The sequence below is a fragment of the Thermobia domestica genome, chromosome 5 (assembly GCF_964235325.1).
Source record: "Thermobia domestica chromosome 5, izTheDome1.hap1.1, whole genome shotgun sequence".
In the NCBI taxonomy this organism is placed as follows: Eukaryota; Metazoa; Arthropoda; class Insecta; order Zygentoma; family Lepismatidae; genus Thermobia; species Thermobia domestica.
The window spans coordinates 125,292,959-125,316,498 of NC_137458.1; the positions used below are offsets into that span (position 1 = coordinate 125,292,959).

The following is a 23,540-nucleotide window of genomic DNA, read 5'->3' on the forward strand; positions in this document are numbered from 1 at the left end:
CATTTACTTTTTCTTCCTCAACTTTTCGATATTATAGTTAAAACGAAAAGTTTACGCCTTTCATTATTACTATGAACACGTATTAAATAAACAGAGTACAAAATAAAAACTTATAATTACTAAATAATATTGAACACTCTTACCTTAGAAAATGTAGAAATTAAATGCAGTCATTTATCTCATAATCTTTTACAAGAGAAGTTTTACACTAAGACACACTACACAGTCACACACACGAAAATAGATATAGTTATTCCAAGTCACTGATGCCGCTGATGTCCAGATCACTGTCACTGTCACTAATTTCACTCTCAGATGAAACGCGAATGATTAACTGCTCCACCTGTGTTTCCATTAATCCATCCCGTTCATGATATTCGGCCTCCACTTTCTTCACATGAGTGCATTTCGAAATCCATTCTGCAGGTGACATGGATTCCATTTTCTGACGACACAGCTGTTCCACATTATTTATATTAAATGCTGTGTTTCGTTCAGCGACCCATCTTTTAACATCCGCCCAAATAAGCTCAATGGGATTAAGATCTGGGTGATACGGAGGAAGGCGAAGAGCGATATGACCATACTCTTTCAATACTTCGTCGATGACGAACTTTTTCTTCATAGGTTTGTGCCGTCTGATTAGTTCTAGCAGTTCTACCTTCAGCATATTTTCATCATACTGGATGTTCTTCGATCTCAACCACTGCTTCATATCGTCCTTCCTAGAATTTGTATTGGGGCACTTTTCCTGTTCCACATTATGATAAGATGCATTGTCTAGGACTACAACTGTCTTTTCTGGTAAATTTGGAATTAGTTGTGTTTTAAGCCATTTTAGGAAGTTCTCAGAATTCATGTCGTGGTGGTAATCACCTGAAACATTACCAGACTTCCACATGAGCAAGGCATGTGGGATGAATCCCATTTCTCCTCCGGCATGAACAATTATTAGTCTTTGTCCCTTACTAATTGGTTTAAACAAGCCACGTGATGATGAGTCACTCCAACTCTTACTACTAACATGTGTAGAATGAATATATGTTTCATCAACATACACAACATTCCAACCCTCTTGACGGTATTTAGCAATGTTTCTCAGGTAACAAGCTCTTTGCAACATAATGTCATGTTTTTCAATTAAAGCAGATCTATTATCTGCAGTCCGTCTCCAGTGAAATCCCAAACGTTTCACAATTCTGCGAAGGCTTCTTTCACTTCCTTGGAATTGTATAGACTCCTGTAACTTTTCTCTGAGGCGACGCATTGTCGGTAGCACTTTTTCAACAATATAAAAGTCATGGATTGTTCTACGAATAACACATTCATCAAAGTGGTCCACGGCAGTCACTGGGTGTTGTCGCTTGCGCTTCTTATTTGGTGTGTGAAATGATTATTGTCCCTCTTCTATTTTTGAACTTTTTTCAAAATTCGTGACACAGTTCTAGTCGACACTCCTGCTGCCGACGCTGTGCGATTCAGTGCCTGGGCAATGGGAATAGATAAACAACCATTATCTGCTTCACTCTTCATAAAACGGTACACGTTATTGATTATTTCACGCGACTGGCTGTGTAACACCTTGTTGTGAACTTTAGAGTGGACGGGTGGCATGATTCAAAACACAAACTTTGAAACAAGACACTACAAAAGTCGCAATTCTTCGTCTCACAACCCGCAGGCAACACAACAAATAACGATATGAATAGGTCACTGCCCACGCTGCTTTCGTTTGGAACCAGTGCTCAGAGTTGCCAACCGCCTTACGTGCAATATTTCTTTACGCAAATATCAAATTCCACCACACAAAATACTTTTAGTATACTAGATGTATAATAATTTATAACAATAGTGGGTATAGTGCTATAAACAACATTATCTGATAGTGATCTGCTCAGCTTATTGCTTTAAAGGCCTAATGAAAGAATGCACTTCGATCTCAAAATAAATTTCAAGACAGAAATACACGCAAACATGTCATTATGATTTTTATAATTTCTGCTATAAGGATTTTTTTTTCTATCATTAATCCCTCTGTGATTGATTGTACTCAGGGGCGCGCAGAAGAAAATTTTCTATTCGGGCCATCTATATTATGTATGGAATTTCTGCTATTTAACCCTTTTAGGATTTTTGGTAACTGTTGTTACCATGGCGTAGTATCCTCTTTGACCGCTTATTTAGGTTCTAGACCAGGTATTTAAGCCGGACTTTTTTATTAGTCAAGTCAAGGATGGACCAAAGAACAGCCCGGATGCGTTGTGAAATCGGATGCTCACCTTGGCAGCGCCAAGTGGGGCGGAGGAGCGTGACTTTTTATTTATTTTTTTTTCTGAAGGCAAATTTCAAAAATTTTTCACGACTTTAGTTTTCAAGATATCAGATTGAAACTTTGCATACGGGTTGTGTGTACCTTTGAGTATTTCTAAAATTTTCTGCGATTCCTACGCGAAACCAGGACCGAGCCCGAGGCAAGGACGCCGTTTCTCTGTAAATTTGGGGGGCCCATTTAGATGCAGAAGTTATATATACATATCTGAGGATTTTAAGACAAATTACATTCAAATTATGCCAAATACTGTATATTCATAAATACAATAGGGGGCCCACATGAGCTTTGGTTCCCCCGCGCCCTAGATTGGCGGCCTTAGCCCGAGGGCCGCAAATGTTCCGAGGGAGTGACTTTTTTAGAAAAATTTACGGTTTCCCGATTTTTCCGGTTCAGGTGTATGATACGGACATGTTAGTGGTACCATTGGAAAGGGCTTGTTATACTGAAGGAAATGGTCGTTGAACCATGACTCTAGGTCAAATAATAATGAGGCAGTACATTGTTGAAGTGTTTCTATCTATCTATCTATCTATCTATCTATCTATCTATCTATCTATCTATATATATATATATATATATATATATATATATATATATATATATATATATCGTCGTCGGCAATTCAAAACCTGCTATGTGCATTTTTCAGGAGAAGCGAAAAACAGTATCCTGGTTAGATTTTTCGCTTTATAAAAGTGATGTTATAAGTAATATTTGATGTTGCACGTAACTTAATACCTTCTCAAGTTACTTGAGAAGGTATCAAGTTACGTGCAGCATCAAATATTACTTATAACATCACTTTTATAAAGCGAAAAATCTAACCAGGATACTGTTTTTCGCTTCTCCTGAAAAATGCACATAGCAGGTTTTGAATTGCCGTTATACGTGAACCCAGGCCCGGGCCAGAGGGACAAAAAAGTCTCGATTTTTCTTTTCAAAAAATCTCCCGGTTTTACCAATTTTCCCATTCCTGGTGTATAGTACAGACAAGCAAGTGGCACCGTTAGGAAGTATGCTCTATCCTGAAAAAAAAAAAAAACGATATATGAAATATGATCCTACGATAAATAGTAAGGAAGTAGTAGCTGTTTGAGTGAAAGTTTAAAATTTACCTCAAAAAGTGGAAATCTTAAAAGGTTTAATATACGTGGTTTGCTATATTACGTATATATTTTCGTGAGACAGGGGGACGGGCCACACCCTTCCCCCTTAAGGGTGCCAATTACTGTACTTCTTGTTATTGGGTGCTGGAATAATTGCGTAGGGCTGGCAGCACTGCCGGTTGTTGGGAAGCTGATTGACGGTAGGATCGCTGTTCGGAATTCGTCTGCTATTGCAGTGACCTTGAGATGCCATGCTACGTGCCGGGAACTATACTCATGCCATAGCTTAATTTTACCTTTTAAAAGCAAGAAATTGCTTATAAAATACAACGACGAAAACTTCGTTGAGTAACTTAGAACATTCTACATATCCTTTTATACTGTCGCAGTCTTTAAGGTTCTAAGATGACACACTCACTCACTTCACCTCTGGAACACTCTTCTTACACGTCTGTCACCTTTACGAAAAGCACTACTTTTCTTTTCTCTCGCTTCTAGGAAATAAGCTGATTAGGTTCTGTCAATCAGAAATTTTCTGCTGTTGTCTAGCAACAGAATTCTTGCGGCGCGTTTGAAGTCGTGTTTGTTGAAATTCGAGCAATAATGCTTTCGCACATCGTTGCAGTAAAACTTAACACTGATTTTTAGTTTCTATCCAAATACACGTCCGAAAACAACTTACAAATATAAACCTGAATACACGGAATTATTATTCTCCAAATGTCACCAAATTCCATTTGTGACATGTTGAGCTGGCCAACCCGACACACTGCACTGTTTGTCACTACTTTGTGTGACTTCACTCGCTATTATGAAGACCTTCTCTTGAGGTGGAAGTAACATAATTCAACACTTCGTGAAATGTTTCTGTGGGACACAGACAGAAAAAGTACCGGTAAACGTATGAGGAATTTGTGTTGCAGTGGCAGTTGAATTGCTTTTTGCAGCTAGCCCATGTATTGATTCTTTCGAACTGTTGCACACCTAGAACTTCCACGGTGCACACGCAGTTGTTCCTCCTGTAACTGCGACTTTGTAAAGTTGAGAAAGAGCAATAACATGAAGCCCAACCGACAGCTCTGCCATAACTATAGTCACATAGATGAACCCTTCCTGTTACATGCCGCCAGTCGATTCATGTCAGGCAATATTGCACTGACAACGCCCTCTACCGTACTTTACTCTCTCGTGGGTACCATCTCGTTTTTTTTCTTCTTCTTCTTTCTTTTCTGATAACGAATCCAGAGAACACCCTTGTTCAACCAATGAGTGCAACGGTTAACTAGTGCCCTATACTGCAGCGATTTTCAACAGTGTGTTGTGGAAGTTTAGAATTAAAAAATAAACTTAATAAGTACCAGAGGTCTGTAAATTTTACTTTTACCATGAAACCCTTAAGAAGTTAAAAATCAATTTTGCGGCCCTTAAGTTCGGAACACACATACAATGTTATATATGATATACGAGTATATAGGTGTTCGAAAACAATACCAAAAATTTTGGAGAAGGAATCTTGACAGGAAAAAGTACAGACCATGATGGGTAGGGTGTACATATGCGTCATTTCTGGGTAACAATCTGCCGCAAATTGGTCGGAACGATCATGAGATGTCGAATGAAGATCGGCTGAAAGAATAAAAAAACAGTAAAACTTATTCAAAGTGGAATTACACGAGATTGAACTATTTTCCCAAATTGGACAATTTTCTGCATTATGCAAAACATATCTTCTGTTTAGGGGTGTAGAGATTATGACTAGTTCTATTCTTACACTGATACACGTTGTAAAATTCCAAAGTATCGTAAGACGGGGTTACTTTGCACAAGAATTAAGGAATTTTAAAGGAAATCGCATGTAACTTTCAAACGTAATGTATTTAGAACGTATTACGTTATGTATTTTAAACATATAATAGTTCGATGTATAAGTACATTAGTAAACATTTAATATGACTATATTTATTGAAATATAAACTTTGGTGCAAAGCAGGTAGGGGTAACATACAAAAAAGTATGCTCAAAATACGAACATAATGTTTCTGTGCAATGTTTTCCCTTCAGTATTTATACATTTCACTTCCTACATAAAACTGCTCGCAGTCTATAAATATTGATATTAGAATGATGATACTGGTACCAGTACTTAATATGAATTAACGATATTTGTAAAGAAAATTATATATTTCCTGGTACCGACACAGAAACCACATTCTGATAGTTTAGAATATGCCCCACAAAAATGCCAACTTAGGAACAGAAAAAAAATCTTCGTGAACTGATTTGCCTTGGTTGCTCTTTACGTTTGAGAATATGATCCCAAACGTAATCAGTGGAATATTTATGAGGTTTGGACTTTCAGGCTAAAGCCCACCCCAAATTGCATGATTTCTTCTTTTTTAAATCTAATGTTAGTCATTCCTATGCGTATAAGCTTCAAGCCCTCCCCTTAAAGTCTAAAAAACTTTTCTGAGTGAAGACCCTCTCAAACTAATTTTCTGGATCCACCACTGTTCGTAATTTATTTTTCAACAAGAAATCCGTTCCAGCATCTACTTAAATAGGAAATTTACCTGAAATTAGAAGGCAAGAGATAGCTGCAGTAGTAATTTCGTATCTAAGGGGTTACTTTGGATCGGTGCCAAGTAACCTCGATTAGAGGCTGAAACAGCTTTCTCCCCGTTTTATCTTTTTTATGACTTTAAAACGTTTCACACTTCAATTTCAACTATTGTCTCAAAGTCCCATTACACACAGTAGTATTCTACGTAACTGACTTAACTTTTACGGAAATTCTCGTAGGTGATATCTTTCAAATTTTGTCGGCCTTTACAGTGACTGCTTTCCATACCTCTGCAACAAACTCTCCCGGTAATTGAAACTGAAGTTAGATGTTCTATCTTACCGTGGCAGTTGAAACTTTCTCTTTACCGTTCATATTCTACCGACAGAGGACTGTGCAACTTTTCATATTCTGTGCAAAGTAACCCCGTCTTGCGGTACGTTTACCAATCATATTAATAATTACTCTTGTTTGCTAGATTTCATACTGTATTTCAGTACACTGTACTACACTATAATACGTCGTTAGGTTTTTATCCTTGAAAACTAAGGACCAGGCCTATTAGATCATCCTCTAAAGGACAAGGAATTGATCATTTCTGCGAGATCTGGCTACAACGAGGGCTTCACTTTGAATTATTGATCCAGATATGTGCATGTTCCTTAACCTTGTATTAGTGAACCATTCCCAAGTAACTTCACTAATTTCTTCGTGGCCGATTTTCTTCAATTTCCCCTTGATTAGACTATTTCCTTGCAGCCATTCATCGATTACTTTATCTTTCCGTTTTAGTGCATTAGAAATTTACGCTTTCCTGCACTTAAACTGCGTCAGTATTTCCCATATCTTGTCTTTCTCTTCAATTTCGGTCACTTGATCATAAATGACAATGAGACATGCGACTTAGCTATAATCTTCACTGTTAAAAACTTGGGAACAACCTGGTTCGCTAAGATGTAAAAATGTCAGTGGACTGTTTTGTAGTCAGTAGGCCATTTAGATGTTTCCATTCTTACCCACTCTCTAACTGTTGGTTTGGAGCATTATTCACTAAAGCACTCAGCAAAAGAGAAAGAAATACTGTTTGGACATTCCCGCATCTTTTCACTACTTGCCGAGGCAATGTTATTCACACTCTTTCAAAACGCGTATATTGTTACCCGTAAACAGCGCGGAACAAACTAACAAGATGAAGCGACGAAAGTACTGTAGTGCACTAAAGCTTCTCTATCGTGTATTACTCTGAAAATATTTTCATATTATGCAGTAATTTCTAGTGAATGCTTGAATTATTGCTTACTTTCAGTTTCCCAGTTGGATAGATTCTGTATAATGCAAAAACTTAACACTGTATAATGTATTTTCTTGGCTGGGCTACTGTAATTTGTTCACATTGGGCAAGTTTCTACTACGTAGTCTGACCATAAACACTGTCACAAAAGTTACAGATCGGAACCGAGCGTTTAACCGCATTGACTTTAGTGAATTCACTCCTGTCAGTAGTCTGTGTATTGTTCATTATGTAATCCATGTTCCTTTGCAGGTCCGTGATATCGTAAGGATGGAGTGGGGTCAGGAACAGAACCGTGCAACTGTGATTAGATTACACAAGGATGGTCACAAAGCATCGAAGACTTTCAAACGTCTCCAATCTCTGAAAATCACACTGATTCATCTATCGGACCATACAAGGTACTGTGCGACTTCCTCTGTACGTGACCGCCAAAGACCAGACCGATCGCGGAGCAGTAGAACACCACAAGCCATCCAGGCTGTCAGGCAGAGACTTCGTCGAAACCGCCTTCGGAAACAAAAAATTGTGTCCCTGGAAATGAACATTCCGCAAAGGACAATATCAAGGATACTCAGAAGTGACCTTAAGGTAGGTGCTTTCCACCCGATCAACGGGACATTTCCTAACCCCTTCACTGAAAGCAAACAGAAGGTGAGATGCAAGATCCTGCTTCAGAGGTACGCGGATGAAAGAGACAGATCAATTTTCTTTTCTGATAAAATTTTCAACATTGAAGAACACCTCAGCAAACAAAATGGCAGGGTGTATGCTCACACATCCAGAAAAGCTTTGCAAGTTGTGAAAAAGATTCAGCGAGGTCATCATCCGTTCTCGTTGATGGTTTGATGGGGAATGTTGTATGACGGAGACACTTTGCCAACAAGCCATGCACCTTCCAGCAAGACTGCACCGACCCATAAAGCTAAGGTGAATCAAACATGGCTGGAAACAAATGTGCCGGACTTCATTGCTACCAGTAATTGACCCTCGGCAAGTCCAGATCTCAATTACTGGTAGCAATTATTACCTTGTGGTTTTGGCTACGCCGTTTAAGGGCTTGTGTCAAAACGCATGGTGGTCATTTTGAATGTGGTGTATGCACTTCTTGCAAGTAAATTTATTTCTCTGGATCTGCTGCCTTCTTTACATTAGGACTACTCCTTTCTGTGACAGTATTTATGGCAAGACTATGTATATGCACGTCCCGGTTTGAACAAGTTTTACTATAGTTATTTTATGCCTAGATTGCATTAATGTAACAGTGGGTATGGAATGTGTCAGTTTTTAGTTCTTGATCTATCATTTTATGTTTCTAGAAGACTTCATGAATCTTTTTCTGTTTTGAGGCTAACCCTGTCGCCCCTTCTGTTCTACTGATACGTTAATGGAATCTAGGATCTATCTATCTATGATACTATATATTCTGTACTGTCCTCTTTATTAGTACAGTACGAGCCAGAATCAAACACGAGAATATTCAACAACAAAATTACATATTCAGAGCTTTCGTTTTAGTAATTGCAATTTTGTCGGTTTTTTTTAACATGATCTGTACATTTTGAGTAAATCTACAGCTGTATCCTGGAGTCAAAATTTATCGCAACTCCTTAATATAGTGTATACTTTCCTAGAAGTAGAAAGAAAAAAAAACTATAAACAGTTAGCACAACTTCATTGTTTTATTTTTAAATACAATAACTTGTATATAGACAAGTTTTCAGGAAACATTGTAAGTTCACGGTACAAAAAATATACGTATACTCTATTTTCACATTACAGATAAGTCTGTACAACATATTGTTATGGCTTTATTTTTAAAAATACAATAACAACTATTTCATTTTCTTCGTAAATAACAGTTGGCATGTGCTTGTGGCACTAGGTTTCCTTATTTATTGATATTGAAATTCATAAAATATATATTCTCAATACTAATAATCAAAAAGGTACATAAAATCGTGTAACAAAAGAACATTATATTTAAGCAATCTGTGTATGCTACCTGCAGTGAACCACTTAGCAAGACACTATTTATGTACATGGTCATTTTATTTGGGTCAGCTATACATTATCCAACAATAACAACTGTGGTAGTTCCTTAGTGATCAAGTATTCGAAGATTTCCTGAGACAATTTTATTTTCCAAGATGGCTCCCGATGGAATATCGATTCGGTCACCATGGTTTGCTATGATGATCACTGTGCCCTGCAATAACAAAAGAATATTAAGAGTCTAAATAATCTTACATATATTTAGTAATTTTCTTTCTTTATTTTTCAAGTTCCTTAAATCGGATACCAGAATCAAAAATCCCAAGCTAAAGTGCAAAACAATAGAGAGTTAAGAAGTGCCAGATCTTCCTTATTTATTTAGTTTAACGTCACATGATTATGCACCGACGCTACGGGAGATGGTAATGATAATGAATGGTGAATGAAGTGCGAGGAAACGGAAAACCCCCCAGAAAACTCATACATACGATGTTTATCTATCACAAAATCCATATGGCGCGAGATAGAATCGAACCAGAGGTGAACGCTCTACCACTGCATCGCTGCACACCCCTCCCCATCCTTAAAATTGCTTCAGAGCGCAGGTTACTATCTTCACTAAGATGGTCGTCGTAGAAAAAACAAATATTAACATTTATGGAGGTTCTAGAAAGGATAAAACATTTCTTTTTTATTACAACTCTTATTAGATCATTTTTCTGTTCGTTTGTTTATTAGAGTCATATCTTGCAACTTGACTGATTGGTAAATATTTAATGGAGACGTCAGTAATTTCACATACTTTCATACAAAGTAGAGCTCTGAATTTTGTGTATGTGTATGCACAAAAAATATATATATATGTGTGTGTGTGTGTGTGTATCACTAAATTGTTCAATGCTAGTTCGAAATGAAATGAAATCTTTCAGTTTAACGTCCCATGATTATGCCTTTAAAGCCAAAGGAGACGGATGATTGAAGCAAGTGAATGATGAACGAACTGATGGAACGATAATGTGGGAGGAAATGAAAATACTCCGAGAAAACCCACAGACACGATGTTCTCTACCACAAACTCACTTGGCCGGGGTTCGAACCTGAGACCCCAGCACCACAGGAAGCGCTCTACCACTGAGCCACCGTGTCCCCCAATACTAGTTCGAGACCTCGATGTAACGTCCCTAATGGAAAAATTATTATTACAAGTGAAGGCTGCAAAAAGGGAGGAAGGAAAGCCTACAGATACGGTAGAACACATTCAGATGAATACGAGTATGATGACAGCTACCACATATTTTTACCAGATAGGATATAATTAAATTAATGATAGGCAGGAATTCTTCTCACCTATTATTGTCAAATCAAAATAATGGTAATAGTAGGACACCCTTCCAGCTTTAGTAAAGGTCATAATCTCAGATGAGTTTGCTTTGATGTTTGCACAGAAGTGATTGGCAAGAGTCCGGATTCAAATCCCAGCGGGAGCTCATTTAGTTCGTTCAACTCCACGTTTCATGCTGCCTTGGTGTTAAAACAAGGAACGTTAAACTTCAAACAAAAACCCCACGTACCAGTGGTATGTGATGAGAAGAAAATTCACCATGAAACGAGCCAACTGTCAAACGGGGTGGATTCCGTTATAGTGGATGATGCATTTGGCATACAAACGATTATATTCTCGGAACGTGTTGGGAATATTAAGAGCGAAAAATAGATTGCTTTACCTGGAGTAGAGTCTTCTAGCATTACAAGCGAAATGCTGAATAAAATATCCTCTGTTGTTGCCAAATGGTGACTCTTATTACACTCCTAAAAAGTGCCAGTTACCTGACTTGAATCCATAGTATATATATATATTGGTTATCCTTGTTGATAAAAAGTTTCCTATGGATAGCTGTTAAGACCGTTTGATTGCCGACTGAGTCAAACACATCTCAGATTCTCAGGTTAAGATATTGTAACTGATTCCATTTCCAATCGGCTTAAGGCTTTTAGCAAAGCAAAAGCTGAGTCAATAGAACGTCCCCCAACACATAGGTCGCTCATCCAGTACTGTAACTATGTTAATTGTTTTTATCTAACGGCAAGTATTAACTACTTTCACAATATACCCAGAAGCATTTCGTGTTTGTTTTAAAGAGACCAACTTCTTTCAGAATAATCAAATATACCTGAAAGTTGTGAGAATGATATATTGTCCATCACTTCTAAATTCATCACCTGTAGCACTATTACCTTAGTGATGGAAGGTCAAAAATAATTTGGTAACCTCACCTCACTAGCTCAACAGAATATCCTGTAGGGTGTAGGCTACAGGGGACGGACGATTCTACGCAAAATTCAAGGACATACTGTCTACAAGCTCACAAAACATGGAAGTAACAAGAAAACTTTAGTACAAGTAGTGAGGGCTTTACTAATAAGCTTCCATGCCTTCCTCACACTCAAGGCGATTTTTAAGATGGCTATACACTATCGCTAACAGAGGGTGTGTTTATTCTTCGAATTCTTTAAGACTCTGTACTACCTTTCCTACGGAAATTAAAAACTATGAAGTCACTAAATACTAACAGCGTAAAACTACAAACGAATAACTTTTTTTAAAAATTTTTATCTCAAATCTATAATTTTTTTTAAAAAAAAAATCACAGTCTTTGGTGAAGAAACAAACACTTACCCTGAGAGAAACGCTTTTCCCAAATGTCACATCACCAGAGACTGTCAAATGGTCCAACTCTAACAAGTCAGGAATTGTAGCGAAACGACTCAAAAATTCTTTCACCTGCAAATAAAAGCGAAACCAGTTCAAGAATTAAAAATGAAATGAAATGAAATCTTTCAGTTTTACGCCCAACGGTTATGCCGGCTAGGCTAAAGGAGACGATGATGATGAGAAATGAATGAAATGGTGGAATGAAGAAAGTGGGAGGAAACTGGAGAACCCCGAGGAAACCCACGCACACGGTGTTTATCCACCACAATGTTCACTTGCAGATCAAGAACTGAATTGAAAAAAAAAATTAATAAACTCTTGCGCAAAATAGGATTATAGTTCTCAATTACGGAAAATACATTCTTTACAGCAAATCGCAATACTTCACATTTTCACCTTAAAGTGCAGCAGCAATGAATGTATAAAATATTATTTTGTTTTCATTTATCTTGCTTTCTTTTTCTTCCTCGAGCAAGTTATTGATTATTCATACTTGCAATCTAATCTCAAAATGAAATGAACATTGTATGAAATCAGCATATCGTCGCTGCGCCTCGAAGAACCGCTGTGTGTTAAAACCACAACTTTTCAGAACACGCAAAAAACATTCCAAACTGTTCAAGTTTTGAAAAATATACATAGAAACTCTTGAAAAATATAATAAAATTGGTTCTTCTTATATTATGCACTGAACATTGTTGTAGCTTGCTTCAACAATATTATATTACTATTTTTGTGTTTACGTAGCACATGTCGGTTTATCTTTTGCGCCTTTATAAACACACAGAGGATCAATAGGTACGTGACGAGAACCTGAAGGTTTTAATTTCAGTGTATTATTTGTTCACTGTTATGACGTAACAATTGAATATTCACTTATCACATTATAAGGGACGCTATCTGCCAGCTTACACGTTTATTTGCACGCCATAAGTAATTTTCGACAAAAATGTCACATAGCGGTTCTTTGAGGCGCAGCGACGACATGTAGTGCGAAACATATAGAAAAAAAATATACTAAATTTCGAATGAGTTAGCTGAAGATGTAATATATAGTGGATGTAAGTAAGTTTTCTACGCTAAAAACAAATAGTTTATTATATCAATTATGAAAGGTGGTAATTGTTTTTCTCGCTTGTTTGTAGTTTAGCGTGAGTTCTGAGCTACGTGTACTCTCACTAGTAATCGCAAAATGGTGTAAACAGAGTTTAGCGTCGAATTCAATAGCACGTATGACTATTGAGACTCAAATTCGAGCCACTCGCACGAAGGGCATAAACACTAATCAGTTAGTTTTAGGGAGCAAGATAAATAGAATTAATTACAATTCACTTTTAGATATACAATAAGCCTATATGAAAATAGCTAGTTGAACGTTTTATCTACACTTTACTAACTTTAAATAAATTGCAAACTTTCCAAAAATTAAAAATGATGTCATTTCACAAGCAATCATCATTCATAACAATTTATTGATACTTAATTCTCTGATTTTTGCAAAACTGCCTGCAAAAGATAACGTCGTATCACAAAAGGCGGTGAAAGTTAAAATTAAATTTCACATCTAAAATTACACAGAGAAAATTAAATGAAATTTGGTTTTGAAGGCGCGACAAGACCGAAAAATTGCTTAATTTTAATCATAGTTATATTTTTTGAAAAACAATGATAAAACTAGATTAAAACCAGAGTTTATACAGCAAAAAGAACAGTAAGAAATTAATGCTAACAATTTTTTAAAAGTAGACGAACAGGTCATTAATGACATTCAAAGCATACGTTACAAATTTTCTCACCTTGGCAAAATGATTATCTCCCAATTTGACTAGTGGTGTAGTTGGAAACATTCGCTTTGGACTCATTACTAGAGAGCCATTCTTTAAGCTGTACAGGTTACTCATCACCAACAACAAGTCAGATGTCTTTTTCACAGGCAAGAATCTGCTACGAGGAACATTAATACCTAAAAATAATGCAGCTAATTAACATAAATATGATACTCAGCATTATTTTCATTTCAGATATTACATACATTGTTAACGTCATAGTAAATAGTTGAAAGCTCCTTCTACAAATCGGACAATGGTTACGGTACAATCAGAAATATGCAAAGACTATTAAAACTAACATGCACATAAAATTAAAATCGATACTTACATAATTTTCTAGAATATGTATATATATAATGCACACATATAATAAACTTCGAAGCTTATATATTGTCAATCGCGTCACTAGATCAAAGTAAAGACAAAAAAATAGAAAATGCAAAAGTAGAAAACGCTACACTGTTTAAATTATAACTCTGAGCAATAGTTCATTTAGTAAGTATACATACTCTCTCTATTTACATGTTTTTCGTTTGCTAGCTCACAAATATATTGGTTTTAACAATATAATCTACGCTCATTCATATTTTAAATGCAAATTTTCTTTTAACTTTTCTTGGTTTAAGACAATAAATTTCTATGCCTTATGTATATACACATCATATAATGTCTTGAGAGACACGGTAAAAGACAAGCTATTTATCTGTATCTTATATCACAAGTCTTCAACCACCATCTTACACAACCAGGAAGATAATATTTAGCTATAAAAATACATAAAATCTAATATTTAGCTTATAAGAGGTGTCGTTTACGTGCCACATATACTACATACACTTTCTACCACTTACTGTAAACAGGATACCGGGTTAGACAAACACTATTTATGTACAGTAAATTTTGGATTTAGCGGCCGTCAAATGAACATACTTTGGATTTAACGAACGGAATCTGACTAACGTAGCAAATGTCGTCTTCTCTGCTTAACTATAGGCTGGTGGGCAATATGGACAATATTTAAACTTTTTTACGTTCTTGACAGAGCAGTTTCAGAAATTGATACATCATCTTCCTAATCGCATCAAGGTATTCCTTTCTTGGTCTTACTCTACCCGATCTCTTTTCTGTTTTTCACTCCTATAGTAGCAAATATATTTGGGACATTAGGAAACTGGTGAGACAAAAACTTCAATCTATATTCCACATTTTGTGCGACGGGTGCATTGCAATATGGTACTAGTTCGTGATTATTCAGCGTGTACGGCATGATTATTAAGAAATAACATTCAACCGGAAATAGAGATGCAAAAAAGCCGGCTTTTTTGAATCGATGGTTTTTTTCACATAAAAAGCCGACTTTTTTGGGAAAAAAACGAGAATTTTGGAAATTTTGGCTTTTTTCAATTTCATGATTTTTCTATCTAAATAGCTTTCTTATAGTATATTCTATAGTTAGATAAGAATTCCATGACCTGAATGTGATATTTCGCTCTGAAATTCACCATCAAGATGGATTGAGCACATGTTTTACGAATTAAAGCCAACATGAAGAATGTAGTATTTGAGGATAATTTTAGAGGCTATTTAACTTTATTTAAACTTTTGAGTTATCGACATATTTTTTCTTCTCTAGTTTCATTTCTAAGAGCTTTTAGTATTCTAGCTTCTAGCGCAAAAGTTAAACTTGCCCGTTTTTCTATTTATCCGTCAAAGCGTACGTTTTTCAATATATCCGTCAAACCGTACTTCCACATTTCTGTTATACTGTAGGTGTGAAGTGATTTAGCAATAATTTTCCGGACACAACCTTGAATACCAATTTATACAAATAATCAGTAGCGGATTTAGAAAAGTACTTTAGGAGGGTTTTTTTCTGATTGTTTCGTTTCCTAAAAAGTCCTAATTTTATTTGGGGGGTGCTTCAAGTTTATGAGTACAGGCATAACTAATATTTCGTTTCGTTTACATGTTTAGCAATAATCTTCCGGATACAACTTTAAAAATCATTTTATATTGAGAATCAGTGGCGGATTTAGAAAAGTATTTTGGGAAGTGTTTTTCTTACTAATGTTTTTTTTTTTTTTTTTTTTTTTTTTTTTTTTTTTTTTTTTTTTTAAATTCGTAATTTTTATTTGACGGGAGCTTAAAGTTTATGAGTAAAGGCATAAATAATAGATATTTCGTTTCTTGCAGACATTCCGTAACTTTCGGGAACGGGCTTCAGTCCGAAAGACCGCCCCCCTAACCTTCGCAAAACCGTCACTGCTGGTAATTAGTAATAATAACGATTTAAAAACAATAAGAAAGGAAGTCGCCCAACTCACAGTACACGCACTATTTCTACATTCACAGATGGAATGAAGAAAAGCTTTGTCAGAATGGTCGAATGCTGGTTGAATCCCGGACTTCCCGATAGAAGCGCAAAAGCTAATCACTCAGTCATGTTTGTTGTGCAGTTGTATTTAGCTTAACTTAAATATTTTCCGTAGTCCTTTTTTTTATCAAGGGGGGGGGGGGAGTTCCGTAATGATATGTTGAATCCCTCTTGTTAAAAATTCAGAAAACTTGAGGATTGGGTAAACTGTGATGGTGGTTCTATAAAACTTAACTGTAGAATTTCAAGAATATACAGAACCAAAAGCTCTAGATATGCAGCCTTTAAGTGTATCATATAAATCTAAGTATTTCTCTTATGTTTTATTTTAATTTTATTTTGTTTCAAAAAGAGGGTATGGAATATTTTGAAGTAAAAATACTACATACTATTTTGCTAGTTATTTTTGTATTCTTTTAAAAGAAGTGTTTACTTTTAGGGTTGGCTGGTTTACACCAACTTTTTTTTTTTAATAACTGGTTTAAACCACAAAAATAAAAAGAATGAAAAATGCGAATCGTGTGAACTTCATGGTGACGTTTCCAGATATCAAACCACCTGCAATAGTTTTATTTCCCTTTCACCTTTTAATCAAGGTGTCCCATGTTCAATTCTCGGTCGAACCACAAATCTTCTTTCATGCGTAACCCAAGCAGCGGTTCGGATGTCAGTTTAAGCGAAAGTCTTCTCCTTGATAACCTCGGTATTTCGTTTCCTAAACATACGAAACAAACCAAATTGTATATTTCTGCATGCCTAAATGTCTGTTGTTTTATAAAGAAGCCAAGATTGCTTAAATATTTTGATAGAAATTGGCAAAATTTATCGATTGCCTACGTAGCTTCCAACATTAGCTTGGATTGGACTTTCAATGATATCTACGTACTAAATTTGTAATTTGAATACCTCAGTTTTAGCGGACTGATTATGGTACGTTGACCTTTAAATTTTACATGCAAAGCAATAACAGGATTTTTCCGTTATTGTCTTACATTTCAAGTAATGACGGGATTTTCCCAATGGCTAGGGCGGGAGATTCTCAATTTAAGAAATTTACTGACCGGACTTCTTTAAGCTTATGGGAGTTCTTCCGGCATAACTCCGCTGTTGCATAATAACACCAAGGCGAAACAAACTTATTTCTGTGAATATGTAATATAAATACATAAAGCAAAAAATCTAAATCAAAAAAGCCTGGGTTAAACATCCCCCAAAAAACGGGTTTTTGGCATTTTCAAAAACAACCATGGTTCTTGCCAACTCTGCTTACTTTTGTATATAGGAGGTTAAAAAATTCTTATTATATACATTGGCTAATCCTGTGGAATTCATAATGTAAATATGTTGAAGAAAAATTGTTTGAAATATCTTTTCGAAATTCATAGTTTATTTTCGATGTTTTATATTATTATCAGCATCAACCACTAATTAAATAATTTTTTGTGTTATAGAGAAGCGATACAAAGTCTGTTTTATCAATTTAAAGCAGTATTTTGAAAAAAGCCCAAAATTTCCCAAGCAAAAAAGCGAAGCAGAAAAAACCGAGTTTTTTTCCAAAAAAGCCGGTTTTTTTTCCCAGCCCTTGCATCTCTAACCGGAAATAATAGAAGTTTGAGACTTTTAAACTCTTAATACGTAGTTGTATGAGTTGTTTGTGACTAATATTGTTCAGAAAACGATTCGCCATTTAACAGACTTTTGAATTTAGGGACACGCTTTCCCCCAATTAGTCCATTAGAGAAATGATTTACTGTACTATGTTTCTTTCTCATCTCTGTTGGCAATATTCATCTCCAATAATGGATATTGTAGAAATCTCTTAGGGTTCTTCTATCCTTAATTTTAATAAACGTTAACCTCAGATTTCGCATGTTTCTTCGTAAAGTTTGTACCTTGGTCTAGAAATGTTGTGAAAATCTTAACATATCCACATGCTGGTTTTCATTTATGCATTTAAGATTTTCGCGCTGCAGTCGAATTATGTATTACTATCACAAGAAGAATCAACATGACTGCTACTGTGGAACTCGAAGCTCGAGTTGAAGGGGCCGCGGTGACTCAGTGGTAGAGCATTCATCTCTAGTGCATGGGGTCCCGGGTTCAAACCCTGCTTGTGGTGGACAAACATCGTGTGCGTGGGTTTCCTCGAGGTTCTTTCTTTATTCCACCATTTCATTCATTTCTCATCACCATCTCCTTTAGCCTAGCCGGTATAACCGTGGGACGTAAAACTGAAAGATTTCATTTCATTTCATTTCGAAGCTCGAGTTGTTAAATTTTGCATTTGCGAGCAAATCAATCAAATAAATCCGTAAGTGGAAGTTAAAATGTTTAGAAATAATTCCCTAACGTTTGATACTGAAAAAGTAATGATGAAACACAAAGTTCATAGAATTGCAACTTTATAATCAGTTTCAGACTTTCACTGTAAAAAATAAGCTTTTATCTATAAAACAGACATGTAAAATGGCTGCTTTTTTTTAAAGTTTAGCGTCCCTTTCAGCAGCGAGGCTATACGACATGTGGACCTACAGCTTAAAGTAAAACCCGAACCACATGAGCTTCCGCCGGAAATCGAACCCGGGTCTCCCACGCCACAAAATGGCTGATATACAACAAAAATTAACACGGCACAACACATATGGCAGAACGATATTTTTAATACCAAATCACCTGTAGATGTAGATTCAATGAAATTCAAGGAGCACAAATTTGTGGCTGCAGCGAATTGTATTCGAGTCTTCAATTTACCGGGCCGATGCACTAATCACTACCTTACCCAATCCTTCCTAGGCCAGATATACTTTATTACTCTTCAGGCAGATGTTCAGCTATTTACACAACTTACTACTATGCGTTTGGATAACCCAATGTCTACGTTGAGAATACCTAGGATGGTTGAAATATACAACGTATAAGTATATATACATGACGAGTACAGGAATCCGATATATTCAACACCAAATCCTCGACTTGTATAAATGGTGTAAATTCAATGGAACTCAGAATAGAGAGCCTTACTTTTATGTACAATACCAGGATATAATCTCCTATTATAATAATAACTGAATTGAAAGAATCTTACTAGCTAACAACCTAATTTCCATTTTTTTTGTTTGTTTTTCTTTTCTTTTCTTGATATGTTATTTAATTATATGATACTATCGTACCCAAGCATCCTTCAAAACATTTCATCGCTGCTCCGGCCGCTGTTTCTAATTGGATAATATTCAATCCATTGGACAGATGTTTGTTGTTTACTATTATCTCCATGTTCAAAGAGCCATCTTTCACCACTCGTTGAATTGCTGAAATATAAAAACATTAATTACACATACAGACAGATATGTGCTTTGCATTTCAAAATTAAATGTAGATACTGAAATCTAGTGTAAGAGAAGGTTACCTATACAACAAATATTTAATAAATAAAAATGCACAGATAAAATCCAAACACTGAAATTTACCCAGCGAAAGATTAGAGCCAATATAAACAAAAGTACGTGGCTGTGAGCGAACTTCTTTCCACTGGCCTCTTTAGTATTAGCTCTTTGATGCGTTATACCATGTGACTTCAGTTAAGTCCGCTAAAATAATTCGACTAAAATATGTGACTACCAAAAGTAATAAGCTCTTTCTAAAAGTGTAATGTATCTGCACAGGTAAAGTTACAGTTATTTGATATAAAACATCTACGTTGAAACAGAAATATCAAGATAAACTTAAAATGCTTTTATCTATCACGCATGCGCAGCAAGGCTGTATAAAAGTCAGTTGCCAACTTGTTTCTTTCGAGGTAACAAGTGATTGAAATGATCATGATTGAAATGAAAAGTATACTGATTTGAACTGTTTAAAATACCATATGAATATCCTCGCCGCAATTTGTAGTTATATCACATCACTCAATAAGTTCGTAGGATGACACAGATGTCGCCACTATTCACAAATCCATATGATATTTAGGGACAAATGATACGTTTCACCATTTCACAAAAAGGTGACGTTTAGTTCTCAAGTTACAGTGGTTTTAGTGACGCAACTTCTGTAATTTTCAAAACAATGGAAAAATTTGAATTTCGTGTGTTGATAAAGCATTGCTTTTTAATGGGGAAAAATGCTGTTCAAGCAAAGCAATGGCTTGACAAGTTTTATTCGTACTCTGCTCCATCGAGACAAATAGTAGAGAAGTGGAATACTGAATTTAAACGCACCCGTACAAACATCGATGCTGCTGAACGCTCTGGTTGCAAATTCGGCAGTTGTTCCAGAAAACATAAAAAAGTTTACAAAATAGTTTTGGCCGATTGTAAAGTGAAGTTGCGTGAGACAGCTGACACCTCAAAGATATCAGAGGCAGTGAGTTCACCATTTTACATGAACATCTGCCCATGAGAAAACTGTTCAAAGTGGGTACCGCGTTTGCTCAGTCGACCAAAAACAACAACGCGTCGACGATTCAGAGCGCTGTTTGTTGCTGTTTTAGCTCAATAAAAAGGATTCTTTTTTCGTACGGTATGTGACAATAGATGAAACATGAATCCATCACTACACTCCAGAGTCAAATCGGCAATCATATGATTGGACAGCAAAAGGCGAAAGCCGCCCAAAGCGACAAAAAACGGAAATATCAGCTGGTAAGGTTTTGGTCTCCGTATTTTGGGATGTGTATTGTACTTTATTACTTACAGTAAGAACCATCAATAGTAAACATTATATGGCGTTATTGGTGCATTTGAAGGAAGAAATAGCGAAAAGACGAGCCCAAATAAAGGGAAAAAAATGTTTTTTCACAAAGACAATGTACTGTGTCACAAGTCGATCGCAACAATGGCAAAATTGCACTTTGAGTTATTTCCCTGCCACCCAAGGTCCGTCGACCCTACTGTTCCGCGCTTTTGCAGGTCCCTTCATAACTCCCTGTTTCTGCATAGCCACTTTCTCCAGCTGTAGTGTGACGTCACCGCGGTGAAGCAGTGACAAATATCGTGTGCTAAGCCTATGTTCCGCCGTAGCGATTTGCAAAGGAAAACACATTTTTAAATGCAATAAAAATAGACTACATACAGATACAATATGTACTCACTATAACATTGAGTAGCACTTGAAGAATAGCTTTGCATCCACTATCTTAAAGAACATTCCTCCTGCAGAGTTCCTGTGTTTTTCTATTCAAAAACCAAATTCTGAAGTATGTCTTAGCCTTGTCGAATAGTTTCAAAAGCGAATTGTCTTTCTTAGGACATAAAACGGTCGGCCAATCACATTCTTTTTCTTTTCTTTGATTCACAGTTTTTTGTGAAATGTTCGAAATATAACTTTATACTATTTTATTGCTTTTATCCACCTGGAAGAAGGTGAAACGAGACCACCACATAGCCTCATATTGCCACCATTGAACTTCGAAAGAATCGCAACTATCTTGAATCCTGAGACTTCAACTTTCGATATGATTTCGAAGAGTAATTTTTTACTTTTCATAGTCTTATCGAAATCATAATGCACTGGCTGTTTCCACACATCTATTAAGCCTCGAATCATTGCCACCTGGACATTTCTGTGTGGTCCTAAAAATAAATAAACCTCTTGGTCATAGCATACGCGCCTATTAACATTCATCAAATATAAGCACCGAAAAGGTTTCCAACTCTTTAAGTAGCGCCCTTTGTAAGTCAAAATTTTCAAAACTGGGGTAAGAATACCAGAAAAAAAAAACGGTAATTTTTGCATACAACGTCGAAATGTTGACACATTGGGTACGGGGATTCGAACTTGTAACCGCAGATGATTGTATAATTTATCAATGAGGCGTGTTGCGTTAATGCACGAATGATATCTTAATCAATCCATCTTAGTTTTTTCTTGCCATTTATTAGCATATATACTTGGCCTAGTGTAAAACTTTTTCGTAATATATCATCACCCGGTTATTAACCACTTTATTGAAACGATCACAATATTATATTTTAGAACTGGCCTTTGAAATTAATTCTTTATTATATTTGATTTCCAATTCTTTTAACTTCGTTTGTAAACATATTATTTTCGCTTTGTACACACTGTTAGACTTCAGTTTTTCGTTCTCTTTACGCAAAAAGGAGAGCTCTTCTTTTGGTTTATGCCCCTCACTCTCCACAGAACAAACGGAAAATAACATAAACAAAGAGTTATTTTTTGTTTCAGTCACAATAGTTATTTCATCTGGCTGCACCCCAATGTCTGATTTTTTTTCTTTAAACATCTAATTTCCGTACATTTAATTATTTCATTATTTACATCAATATGGTTCCGTATGGTAATGGTAAGTTTAGTGAAGGCACATCTTGTTTAAACTTTTTCTTGGGTAGAATATTTAGAAGCTCACATTTTAAATTATGTCCATAAGCTTCGGGAATAAAATTATCGGAATAGACCCTGGCGTTTTCAACTTTAAAGATGTCTTTCCGACAGCATTTCTTTTGCCAAACTTTCCTCAAAGGATCCGAGGGAAATACATGATAAATAACTTTGGAATCCGTAGTATTTCTACTATAATTGTGACAAGTACTTAGTGTACAATTCGACATGCTTATAGGCTAACACGAGCACTACAGTAATTAATGTTTTCTTAATACAGGAAAGCAAGAATCACTCACTTCCCTGCAAAAATCAAAAAAACAAGCAAGGCTGAATGACAAGGACCTTGGGCGAAAGCTGTTTCTGCTCCCGCCGTGACGTCACAATTTTACTGCATCTTTGGTTTTCAAAGAAGGGTAGTTATGACGCGACCTTAAAAGAGGAAAGGAACAGTAGGGTCGACGGACCTTGCCTGCCACCGTATTCTCCGGATCTGAGTCCCAGTGACTACGACTTGTTTGTAGACCTAAAAAGAATGCTCCAGGAAAAGAGATTTGACTCTAATAAAGAAGTGATTGCCGAATCTGAAGCTTATTTTGAGGCCAAAGATAGATCGTTCTACAGAATATGCATCGACATGTTACAGAAGCGTTAGAATGAATGTATAACTCTTGAAGGAGACTATGTTGATAAATGAAATCGAATTTTGAAAAAAAAAAAAAGTCATCCTACGAACTTTTACTAGTCAAGCAATAATTCATTCTTCTATTTTTCCATTACATCATCTTATTTATGACATAATCACTGTCCTGGATGGAGAAGAAGTGGAAACCAGGAAGTGGCCAAAATCGCGATTATCATTATCACCAAAACCTCGGAAGTTACAGTTATTATTGTTAACTTGGACCTCGGAAGATAGTTGCGTGTTTTGTCATTTTCTCAGTGGGACATATAGATTCAAATATCTATAGGCTAAAATTTTTTGACATGCTCTGCAATGCCCC

General features: G+C 36.1%; 3 protein-coding genes across 5 annotated transcripts in view; 1 reads left to right on the top strand and 2 right to left on the bottom strand.

The window, feature by feature from the left end:
* Positions 1–250: 250 nt before the first annotated feature.
* On the bottom strand, positions 251–1,267 carry LOC145685235 (uncharacterized). The gene has a single exon (XM_081757595.1). The coding sequence runs from the start codon at positions 1,265–1,267 to the stop codon at positions 251–253; it is 1,017 nt and encodes a 338-aa protein (XP_081613721.1).
* Positions 1,268–7,559: 6,292 nt separating this feature from the next.
* LOC145685236 (uncharacterized) lies at positions 7,560–8,138 on the top strand. The gene has a single exon (XM_081757596.1). It carries the CDS (start codon positions 7,560–7,562, stop codon positions 8,136–8,138), a length of 579 nt encoding a protein of 192 aa, XP_081613722.1.
* An 809-nt stretch (positions 8,139–8,947) lies between these two features.
* Positions 8,948–23,540, bottom strand: part of UGP (UDP-glucose pyrophosphorylase) — a 142,072-nt gene continuing 127,479 nt past the window's right edge. For all 3 annotated transcript variants that reach the window (XM_081759071.1, XM_081759072.1, XM_081759070.1), the window contains exons 9-12: positions 19,371–19,508; positions 13,794–13,960; positions 11,962–12,066; positions 8,948–9,498 (exon numbers count right to left, since the gene is read on the bottom strand). In XM_081759071.1, the coding sequence (XP_081615197.1) occupies positions 9,391–9,498; positions 11,962–12,066; positions 13,794–13,960; positions 19,371–19,508 (518 nt within the window). In that variant the 3' untranslated portion in view covers positions 8,948–9,390. The remainder of the gene's footprint in view (positions 9,499–11,961; positions 12,067–13,793; positions 13,961–19,370; positions 19,509–23,540) is intronic.

Coding starts and splice junctions, on each gene's coding strand:
- LOC145685235 (XM_081757595.1), bottom strand. CDS start 1,267: ATGCGTCGCCTCAGAGAAAAGTTACAGGAGTCTATACAATTCCAAGGA.
- LOC145685236 (XM_081757596.1), top strand. CDS start 7,560: ATGGAGTGGGGTCAGGAACAGAACCGTGCAACTGTGATTAGATTACAC.